The sequence below is a fragment of the Mchenga conophoros genome, linkage group LG6 (genome assembly GCF_057382185.1).
Source record: "Mchenga conophoros isolate Kocher_MC1m ecotype Shallow Benthic linkage group LG6, M_conophoros_male_GT1.1, whole genome shotgun sequence".
Lineage (NCBI taxonomy): Eukaryota > Metazoa > Chordata > Actinopteri > Cichliformes > Cichlidae > Mchenga > Mchenga conophoros.
Window position 1 is genome coordinate 20505243 of NC_140531.1, and position 11693 is coordinate 20516935.

Genomic DNA, 11693 nt, shown 5'->3' on the forward strand with positions numbered 1-11693 from the left:
TAGCAGTATAATGTCCTTGTAAGTGAATATCAGGGCCTTGTAGAGCAAAATTGAGTATTTTGGTCTAAATAACCCAAAATGTGATGTCCACATATGTGGACGCCAGGTCCTATGAGGTTAAAAAATCATCTACTTTTCTACAGGGACTACACTACACACTTAACTGCCATGTTAAAAGTTAAAGTTCATCAAGAGTAAAATTGGAAAAGGGATGAACAAGTATGGTTTGTTTGGAAGGGTTACCAGGAAAAAGCTTATTCTCTCTAAACCAAACATTTTAGCATAGTTTAGGTTTGCAACTTTAAAAAACACAACTTCTGAAACAACGTTTTTTGGACAGATGAGACCAAAGGGGAGATGTCTGACCATAATAATGTACAGTGACCTGTGTCGTGAAATCAAACATGGCATATGAGCACAAACACCTCATACCAAGTGTCAGTGGGGTGATGTAGGGGGTAATGATTTGGGCTTGTTCTGCAGCCACAGGACCTGGGCGCCTTGTAGTCATTGAGTTGACCATGAACTCCTCTGTTTACCAAAGTATTCTCAAGTCAAATGTGACCCCATCTGTCCAACATTTAAAGCCTGGATGAAATTTTGTTGTGAAGCAAGCCAGTGAGAACAGCAGCAAATCTACAACAGAATGGCTGAAAAAGAAAAGAATCAAGGTGTGCAAATTCCAGACCTCAACCTGACTGAAACGCTGTGGCAGACCACTAAGACACCAGTGTATAAATGAATGCATGCAAACCTCAAGGAACAAAGTGTGGGCCAAAATGATGAAGTCACACAGAAACATTACTCATTAGGTATGCTTAATATTTCCCATGACGGGAGAGTCCTGTGAAATTTTCCTTTTCACACAACTAAAAATACAAATAAACATGAATAACAAGCACCTGACAGAAATGCATAAAATAGTGTCCTGGATAAACTGTGATTTTAGAATGGTATTTATCCAACATTAGACGGTATAGTCACTATGTAAAGTAAGCTTGACTGCATAAACTAAAGTGTCATCAACAAATATATTCAATATTAACTAAATGAGATGTTATCACAAAATCAAATGGTTTTATGAAGTGTTACAGTGTTACTACATATGGCAATATAGTGATGCCATAGCATCTGATAAAGAAACACAAGAAACTTCAGGGGAACAATGATGTAACCTGTGTGCCAGCTCTCATTGTTGAACTCCTGATTGTGTGGGAGGAGTTTGCAGACAAACAGAGATCTCATCTATTACATAGTAGGACAATTCAGTTCACCAGAATATTGTAGTCCACTCCATTTGAAGCTTGAGATGTAATATGGGGATTTTGTGTTTGAATACTTTATTTCTGTTTTGCATTATTATTTTACAACCCTTTAAAATAACACATACCTTAAGTACCTTCATAAAGGTTTTAATTGTTATCATTTTCTGTGGTTTACTGCATGTTTTCAGATTCATTACAAACATTTCACCACCAATTTTTTTTTTCTATAAATTGAATGTACTTTTACGTACATTCTCCATTCACATCTTGGATCTGCCCTGTTTTATACTGTTTGCTTGAGTTTGAAGCTGTAACGTAATACAGTAAAAAAAGGGGGGAAATACTGTGACTGGTAATTATGCTCTTTTTCTCTGACACACAATGAATCTTTACAATTTATTTAGAAATAAAATTCAATACAAATGAAGTTATTTTGAAATCAAAACATTATATTCTTTTGTCTCCAGATTATAGCCGACTGATGGCAGCACAAATTGTAATCAGCATTAACCCTGAGAGACCCTCAGCACATAATACAGAGTAAGAACTGAGTCTTAAAAAACAAAAAACCAACAACAACAAAAAGACGACACTTCCAATATTATTCCATTTGTCTTACACATAGTAGCACATAACAGATATAAAAGCATTGTTTTAAATCAGGCCATGGAGGTCTAAAAAGGTCATCTTTCTCATTGTGCATACATCATACCATCAGTTTGTCAGTGTCCAATGTAATATCACTATAGCAAACATGTGATATGTGCTTTCACCCTACTGAACACTGTTGTGATTTTTAAAAAAAAATGGTGGCAGCAGCTGAGGGTAAAAATCTGATATAGGATTACAACAGTGTATCTGCAGGGGTAGTGTCTACTGTGTCATCTGTCCTATCGTCTGCGGGCTTATCATTATTAGCATTAGTGGCCTGAGTGATACTGTCATTAGCAAATGAATCGCTGTCACTATCAATGGTAATGATAGTGGGTGAACGCTTCTCTGTGCGTTCGCTGCTCTTGTGCCTTTTGCTTTTCTTCTTGTGTTTCTTCTTTTTCTTATGGTGACGCCTGCCCCGCTCATGTGCCTTTTCCTCATTGAGGAGCTCCACACTGAGACTCCTGCTGGTCTTTCTAGACTTCTCTTTGGATTTTTTACGGTGCTTCTCTTTGCTTTTTTTCTTGTGTTTTCTTAATGCAGAGGAGTCACCATCTGCATGGGAGTTAAACGCTGTGGTACTGGAGGGGTCCTCTAAATGTCTTTTTTTGTACTTCCTCTTCCCACCAGGCTTGTCATAATGAGATTTCCTTCTGGCAGAAGCGGAGCGGCTGCTGGAATAAGTCCTGGATCGAGAGCGCCTCCTGTACCGTCTCCGTAAATCCTTGTCGCGGCTACTGGAGCGAGAGCGGAAACCTGAGCATCTGCGGCTGCTGTAATAGTACGAGTGCCTTTGTGTGTAATGGAGCCCGCTATCGTTTCTCTCTTGGCTGTAATGGCTATATGACTGGTAGGTGTAATCACTGTCCCTTTTATATCTGTCACACCTGGAGTAGTCTCTGCCATTTGAATAAGAATAACTTTTTTCAGTGGAATAAGTGCTCACACTGCTGTGGGAGATCACCGGGCTTCTGCTAGAGTGCCTCCGCTCTTTACTTCTTGACCTCCTCCTCCTATAGTGTCTGTCCTTTGATTTGTGCCTCTCCTTAGATCTCTCTTTGCTGTCAAATCTTCTACCCTGACCTTTTCTGTCTGACTTCTTATACGTCTTGCTTGATCTTTCTTTTGAACTTGAGTGGTGACGATCATCTGTGTCTACATTTTCTGATAGTCCAGCCCCACTACGATCACTGCTATGTAGAGTTGCAGGACTGCTACTGGTGAATCGAATGTGTTGAGGCTGAAGAGGCACTTCTTGAGTATCGTCAGCAGACCACTCAGAGTCAGAGGAAAGCTGAACCACCTGAGGAGTCCGATCTGCTGTTGGTTTAACAAAACCCACAATGACACAGTCATCACTGTCAGAGGATACACAGTCTTCATTATTGCGTTTGCCCTGAGTCAGGTCTGTTTGGTTATGAGGACTCATTTGCTGTGGTGACGCAAACTCTTGCGTCTCTTCTTCCAAACTACTGTCAGAGTCTGAGTCCAAGACTGACAGATGCTCTGTCCTGCCCTGCTCTGCTGTCGTAGAATACGACGGCCCAGGTGTCTCATCATCCCACAACGAGAGGCTCAAAGCAGATGTGGAGTCATCTGGGTTGTTCAACCCTGTAGAGTTGTCTTCATCCTCTGAGATAGCGATTATTGATGAGTTGGAGCTGCTGTCTTCATTTGAGGAAGGCGCCGGACAGTCGTAGACAGCGTGCTGATCATATGCCTCCATGTTGAAGGGGGACTTTGCGAAGCTGATGAACTCGTGCATAAAATGCTCTGCGTGACTGTGGAGGTAGTGCCTGAGCTCTTCCTGAATAGCTCCGTCTTCCATGTTATATCGTGTAATGTGTGACATGATGATATGTTGAACCATGTTGCCCAAAGAGCCATGGGTTCCATATAGCACATTCAGCTCTCTTTTCAACCAGGGGATCAGTCTGTGAAGGCAGGCTGGATTTCTTCTGTAAAACTCCGCTGAGGTGTCTCGGGAGCGGCCACCATCCTGAACATTTCGAACCCTCACCCCCCGTCGGTACAGCTCCCGTCTAAAGTTGATAATTTCTTGCTCTCGGACACTGGCCACCGCCCTGCCTTCCCTTGCAGCTCTCCTCTGGGTTGCCAGCCTCATCATCATGCGCCGCATGTAACGGTCTGGCCGCTGTTGGGAAGAATTTGTTGGGCCTTCAGATATTATACCAATGTCAGGAGCCAGAGACATCCTTCCTCTCAACTGTCGATGGGCTGCGGTGAGAGTTGTGCGGTATCTAAACCGCACTCCCTGAAAATAACCAAAAGAGCCATTGTCCACTGGCTGCAGGTCATAAGTCTTGAAGTCTTGCTCTGATTTTATACTGTGATAAATTGAATTAAACTGCTGTTTACACAGCGGACACTCTGCTTTGTTCTTGGACCACTCGAGAATGCAGCGGAAGCAGAACCTGTGCAAGCAGCGGTCAAGGCGGGAAATGTTGCTGAATGTGTCCAAGCAGATGGGGCACTTGGAGTCGGGTGACACCTCTGCAGATTTTGTTTCGGAGGACCTTTTTCTGCCATTTTTTTGGCTCAGTTGCAGGGCGAGCTTGACTGCTGACATGATCTGACATGATAACAAAAACACGTTGAAAATGAAAAATAGTTAAATACATTTACCCAAAAAAGGCATTCATGGAGCTCTAAACTTTACTAGTTTGACTTTATAATAAACACTGTTAGAGGACAAGAATGTAACTTTTATGCACTTGATTACACTGTGACTTATACAGATGTTATTGAGTGGCTCACTTTACATTATACATTGATAACATTTTCTGACACTGTGCGACTTCACTTGGTTTCTGTCAGGTTCAACATTGAAAACATTAAAGTTACAAATATATCTTCACACATATTGTAAACACCTTTTTTCAGCAGCCACAGGTGTTAGCAATGCCACTAATGAAGCTTCTGTTCTAGTCAGGCCAAAGCCTTAATCGATGTGATCAGTAACATCTGTGTTTACCTGCGGTGTTGGGGTAAAAATGGCTGCACTGAAAAAAGTTTTTTCAACATACAATTGTTAGCCACTTACGATGTCCCTAATCTTCACTTTTTCACAATATTGTCATTCATTTACATGTTTTAGAGATACCGGTAAAAGAGGTGGGGTGTTGTACTGGTCAGCATTATTTGTTTTCTCCTGTTCTATACGGTGTGGGACGGAGAGATTTCGCAGGTCTTTCCTCCCCACTGCTGTCAGACTCCATAATAAAGACTTTAACTGATCAAGCACACACATCCATACATATGCAATAATACTAAGTGCAATAATCCTTTCTGTCATCGTTGTATTTATCCTCACATTGGCTAAAACGAACATTACAAAACACCACATGCATGTCTTCATTAAATGTAGTACAGAAACACTTAACTGCGGCCTCAATAACAAACTAATTGTGTTTTACATCTGTAATTCAGCTGTAAGTCATCATAGACCAGAACCCCCTACAAAGCAGGTGCTGAAGATTATCCATGTAACTTCAGGGCTAAATCTGGGTTTTCTGTACTATGAAAGCAGTTCACTTCTTTACCAGGGGAACATTGCTATAGTAACTTATACTGCAGACCTAACCAGTTCCAGAGCAAGATCAGAGATCACCTCCTCCTGACCAATCAATTCTCCAGAAAATAGTGTCATTATTTCTGGAGGACTATTCCAATTCAAACTCTGGTGCATGAAAAGTGGTGGGTCTACAATGTTAAAAGCATGTAAAGCATTTGTCTTTCCCTGATGACCATCACTAATAAATAATATAAATATCTCGCTATGGCGAGATACTCCTGTGGGGTCGTGAGGGGAAGAGTACACGATAAGGTTACTGTTTGTCTATTAATGAATTTGACTTAAGATAAGAACACCACCCACACAACTTTTTCTGCTTTATGTTCTGTAATATTCATTTTGTTGCCTATCATACAACATATACACACATGACGATGGCACATCTGTGGCAGGCTCATGTCTGAGCACTGATATACTGGTAGGGCTACATGTTATTATATTATACTAAAACGTTGGTTAAAAAAAACACTACAAACAACAGGAATGGGTGCTTGCTTGAGGATAACATGGCGAGCGATATTGTTAACAGTAATATTATTACAATTAGCCATTCGGAACAACTATTTATGAGCTACATGAGCGATAAAATACATATTACACAGCCCCTAAATGTCTTTCTTGGCCATCGATAATCTCGACAGACATGTCACAGAATAAAATCTATACACCGGAATGCCCCCAATAACCGTTTTCCCACTTTGTTTCTGTTTATCATTTTGTTAGCATAGCAACTACAACACTTGTGTTTCCTTTTGGAGAAGTTGAATAATATCTAGACACGGTAACTTAAAAATCGTCTTTAAGAGCTGTTACATATATAGTAACAAGCCCCTGGGGTATATGAAATGTTACATAAACACCAACGTGACTTAGCAAAACATAGTGTGCTCAAACAGTAGTTTGAGCACACATTGACCAGGTTAGCTCAAGTTAGCAGGCTAGCTACGGACGTTACAAAGCTTGGAACTCCGTGGCTACTCGGGACGTTCGAGAAAAGTTAAGTAATAATTACCTCTGAATCCTTCAGACAGCCACGAATGCGGTGACACCTGATTACTTCTCCCCTTATTGTGGAAACACATTAATTTCTATATGGCCATCAGTCCTGAAGCGGCTGTTGACAGAACTATGAACCCCCTTTTCTTCCATAACAGACCGTGAATTCAATGAGGAACTTCCGCTAACTTCCTTCACAATAAAAGTTCAATTTTCAGGCTTCGGGGGGGATGGGGAAATTAGCGCCCTTCACAATAATATCAAGCGCTATCGTCATATTTACAATTATATTCTTAGTGCCCTTTGCCTGTCAGCAAACCTATGCAAAAACATTTCGGAGAAGGATGACTTTCTTTAAAACTCATGCCATAAGTGCAGTAGATACACTTATGGATTAGATGCACTTATGGCGTGAATTTAGAAATCCTAGGTATCTTATTCTTCTTGAGTTATTGCATTCACATGATTTTCAGAAAACTTCACATGTGATCTTTAAGTTGAGGTCGAGGTTTTAAGTAAATACGCTTTTGGTATAAATTTGAAAATCCCAGGTGACATCTTTGTCACATTATCATGGTCACAAGGTTTTTTTTAAAGGCATCTTTCAAGTGTTCATCTGCACATGGCCATGTTTGCAAAAATGAACTCTGATCGACTGACTGCACAATTAAAAAAAAAACAAAAAAAAAACAAAAAAAAAACAATTCTACTAAAACCGTCCAAAGACATGCAACTTGTGGGAATAGGTTGATTGGATAATCCAAATTGCCACTAGGTGTGAATGTGCAAGTGAATATGAGTGCGAATGGTTGTCTGTCCCTGTGTGTTGACCCTGCAACAGACTGGCGTCCTTTCCAGTGTGTACCCCGCCTCTCGCCCTATGACAGCTGGGATAGGCTCCAGCGCCCCCCTGCGACCCTGAAAAGGATAAGCGGAAGCCAATGGATGGATGGATGGAATTCTACTAAAACACTATCACTAATTTATTCTGTTAAGTCAAGCTCACACTCATAACTTTTGAGTATTTTAATCACATATACAGAATTTTTTACAAGAGAAACTCAAGGAAAAAGCTGAACTATTTCCTCTTCAATGATGGCCGTGGGTCTCTGGGAGATCTGGAACAACTTCACCCGTCTCCAGGATCGTGTCACCCTAAGCACAAAAAAAGTATTAGTTATGGTAAAACAAGGTAACATTCAGTTACATTTATACAAATATATGAAGAATAAATGGGGTATTATGTGAGAAACAAAAAAAAGTTAACTGTTGGAAGTAATAAATAATAAATGGGTCACACTTACTGGGAACAGCTTGGGTTTCAACTCCACAATGCCATACGGCCTTTGCTGTAGGGAACAATGACACGGAATTTTAATATGCTACCCATTCTGATCGAATCAGTCACATGATCTCCATCTACAAACGAAATTCAAGGTGCAGGGTTCTCTAGTTTGGCCAAGAATAAGTTAATACTGCATGTCTGTAACTTAAAACTCTTTCTTTTAGTTGCCTTGTGAAGTTATTCTCTAAGCTAAGTTGTACACAAGTACAGGATGTCATTTTAGAGTTGTTTTTTTTCGTGGGCGATCGTGGCTCAAGAGTTGGGAGTTCGCCTTGTAATCGGAAGGTTGCCGGTTCATGCCCCGGCTCCAACAGTCTCGGTCGTTGTGTCCTTGGGCAAGACACTTCACCCGCTGCCTACTGGTGGTGGTCAGAGGGCCCGGTGGCGCCAGTGTCTGGCAGCCTCGCCTCTGTCAGTGCGCCCCAGGGTGGCTGTGGCTACAATGTAGCTTGCCATCACCAGTGTGTGAATGTGTGTGTGAATGGGTGGATGACTGGATATGTAAAGTGCTTTGGGGTCCTTAGGGACTAGTAAAGCGCTATATAAATACAGGCCATTTACCATTTCTTCTTTCAAGTTACCTGGGTTGCATACTATCAAACAAATTAAATACAATTTTAAAAAAAAATAGCTATCTTCTTGAACTTCATATTATGGCTCTATCATCCATCTCCTGTATTTAAAGGCTTAGATATAAATAAAAATGATCAAATGTGGAAACTTACAGCAACATGGTATTTCACGTAGTAGTGAACAATCCAAGCGGGTATCAGCAGCCGTGTTAATGTGAAAACTCCACCTCTGTACGCTTTGTAGGTCTGCAAGGACAAACAAATATCAGTAAAGAGAAGAACATACAGAATCATAATGTTTACAGGGACTGAGTTTGTTCTTTTGCTAAAGACGTGGAATATGTGATATACGGTTTAGATAAAGGGCCTAAAGATTTTCAGTGTTCTACAGATTATGAAGACCGCAGCTCCACCCCCAACATCTTATCTCCAATATATCCACTAAGCCACACTCTGCACACGCCCAAACCATCTGAACCTCTCCAAACTGATTAACCTGAGTTGTTTCTATAATTTAATCTGATCTTATCTTGCCCATTCACCTTCACCATCTTTACTTCTAGCATCTTCACCATTACACCCGCTTTCCTCTCATTCACACACACATTTATTCTGTCTTGCTTGACTTTCTTTTCTTTTCTGTGTAAAGTTCTCTGCAGTGACTACCCTTGTATCAACATTTTCTAAAAGCTAGGGATGCACAGATTTGGATGGCCAGCTCTGTTCTAGGATGCCCTCTGGACCCAGTGGAGGTGGTGAGTGACAGGAGAACGGCGGCTAAGCTGTCATCCCTGATGGACAACATCTCCCACCCCATGCAGCAGACTGTGACAGCACTGAGCAGCTCCTTCAGTGGGGGATTGCGGCACCCACGGTGTGGGACGGAGAGATTTCGCAGGTCTTTCCTCCCCACTGCTGTCAGACTCCATAATAAAGACTTTAACTGATCAAGCACACACATCCATACATATGCAATAATACTAAGTGCAATAATCCTTTCTGTCATCGTTGTATTTTTACTCAGTTGTATATAGTATTTGTATTTGTATTCTATTTTTATCTTATTGTATATTTAATTTATTTTATTCTACTGTATATAGTATTTTATTTTATTCTATTCTGTACAGTTGTGTACTGTATTTATTCTTATTGTATTCTAATTTTTGCTTCATAACTTTTGCACTGTCCACTTCCTGCTGTGACAAAACAAATTTCCCACGTGTGGGACTAATAAAGGTTATCTTATCTTATCTTATTTATTCTCCTTTATTCTGCTATGTCTTATGGCCTTCGTCAGGGTCATAACAATGCATAATACACAACATATTTAATAGCATAGGTATGGATTAGTCACTTTTAAAATGTTGTCTGTAAACTTATTGGTGAGTCAATCAAACCATAATTTTTCTCCAGCATTAAACTATAGTGCATATTTTAAACTAAGTAGGTATTGTTGAAGCAACAGATTTTACTGACACCATGCTTAAAAATTACAATTTGAGCATTAATTTTTTATGTTTGTTTGTTTGTTGTTGCTATTCTGTGGCAAGGAAACAAAGAATCCATTACAAAAAATACATTTTAGAGTATTTTCTGCTTAGTTGAGGCAGTTTAGTTCTTGTATCTACTAAAGATAATCCAAGGAAAACCTTAGATCGTGTCACTGACATAGAACAACATCACAATATAAGCTGTAGTGGATGCGGTCTGTGTGTGTGTGGCATGAAGCCTGCAAAGTAAACGCGGCCAACCACGTTAGCAGTAAACAGCTACCCTGGCCCTTGTCCTTAATGAAACGCTACTAGTAGCAGATAAACCGCTCGGTTTGATTCCAGCTGTAAATGTCATTATTAGCGGTCGTCGGATCAGCTGTGTACGAGAACTCACGTAAACCCTCCACAGGCTCTTGGGCTCCAGAAAACCAGCCCAGAACTTGGCGACAGGGCCAGGCGGTTTAGCTTGTACCACGGGTTCCCTCGGACTGAGCTCCTGGTCCTTCAGCCACTGCCTCCGGAGCTTCGTTATCTGCTCGAAACGGAGCTTTTGGTCTGGTGTGTACCCAGACATCTCTTATTTACTAATATTCAACCTCGAAAGATCTACAATGACACCATGGAGGACACTTCCCTCTGCAGGAAAGTGCACCGACGAAGAAGAAGAGTCGGAAATGGGACACATATCGTTCTGTGGTGTATTATAGCGCGCCACCTGCTGCATGAACTGGTTACTGGAGGACCAATGACAGTAGTGAAACAAAATGTTGCACTCAGCTCTAAGCGGAACAAAAGCGGGCTCACACAATAGCAATATACCGAAATCAGGAATAGATGATAAATTCACAGTATAAATAAAAAACTAATTTTAAATGTGTGTGGTGGATACTACAAAGACACAGGTGTTTTCTCATGTTTGTTACCTTTGGGTTGGGCCAGCAGAGTCACAGTCTCCAGGAAGAAGTGCCTCAGTCTGGTGGTTCTGCTCTGCAGCCACTTTCCCAAAGGGAGGGAGACAAACGGTGTGTGTGCTGGGTGAGTAGTGTCTTTTAAGCTTCAGGAGGCTCTTTCCAGCATCTGCTTATGTACATGTCTGTAGTTGTTGGGAGGCTGCTGCCAGGAGCCCTTTGAGGATCGTTCTTATCTCCATGATCATCTCCTTTGTTTTCCTGACACTGATGCAGAGACTGTAATCCCTGCACCAGCTCTTCTGTCACATTACATCCTCCTTGCAAATATCTGTGAATAGTTTGATCCAGAAATTGGTTTTGTGGGTGACAAAAGCCTCAAAGTGACCAGAATAGAATGAAAACCTGAATTAATGAGATTTTCATCAATAATTTAAATGTCTGGTACTGTCATGTCTGTGGTTCATCCTGCCCACTAGATGGCAAAATAAAACACAAGACTGACGTGAAGCCTCAGCGGGCCTTTTAAAGGGACAGTGTCTTGATTAGGCTACTCCACAGTTCATGTGAGCATTAAAAAAAACAATGATTTCTAAAAGTCTGGTTTGCAAACTGGGATGTGAGTTTGAGCAGAGAGAGCTCAACAACACCACAGCCACGTGAAAAAGAAAGTTATCACAGGACTCTCTGCAGCCCTGTAAATAAAAAACCCAAGTGCACTCTTACTGCTTCCATAGGAATTAAGAGAGTAAAGTAGCAGCCAGGTGCTCCTGATGCAATGCATTCACTGATCATCAGCAAGTGTAACATCTCCATGAAAGCAGAAGCTTTGGCAATTTGTTGGTCTGGGACAAATTCAAGGAGT

At 41.0% G+C, this 11693-nt stretch overlaps 2 protein-coding genes across 2 annotated transcripts; both read right to left on the reverse strand.

Moving 5' to 3' along the window:
- Positions 1-1317: 1317 nt before the first annotated feature.
- toporsa (topoisomerase I binding, arginine/serine-rich a) lies at positions 1318-7382 on the reverse strand. The gene is made up of 2 exons (XM_085276704.1): positions 6527-7382; positions 1318-4512 (listed from the first exon to the last, which is right to left on the reverse strand). Exon 2 carries the CDS (start codon positions 4507-4509, stop codon positions 2110-2112), a length of 2400 nt encoding a protein of 799 aa, XP_085132830.1. The 5' UTR covers positions 4510-4512; positions 6527-7382; the 3' UTR covers positions 1318-2109.
- A 139-nt stretch (positions 7383-7521) lies between these two features.
- On the reverse strand, positions 7522-10586 carry ndufb6 (NADH:ubiquinone oxidoreductase subunit B). Its single transcript, XM_085276707.1, has 4 exons — positions 10315-10586; positions 8581-8673; positions 7815-7859; positions 7522-7665 (listed from the first exon to the last, which is right to left on the reverse strand). The coding sequence occupies exons 1-4, from the start codon at positions 10492-10494 to the stop codon at positions 7600-7602; spliced, it is 384 nt and encodes a 127-aa protein (XP_085132833.1). The 5' UTR covers positions 10495-10586; the 3' UTR covers positions 7522-7599.
- Between the last annotated feature and the right edge of the window lie 1107 nt (positions 10587-11693).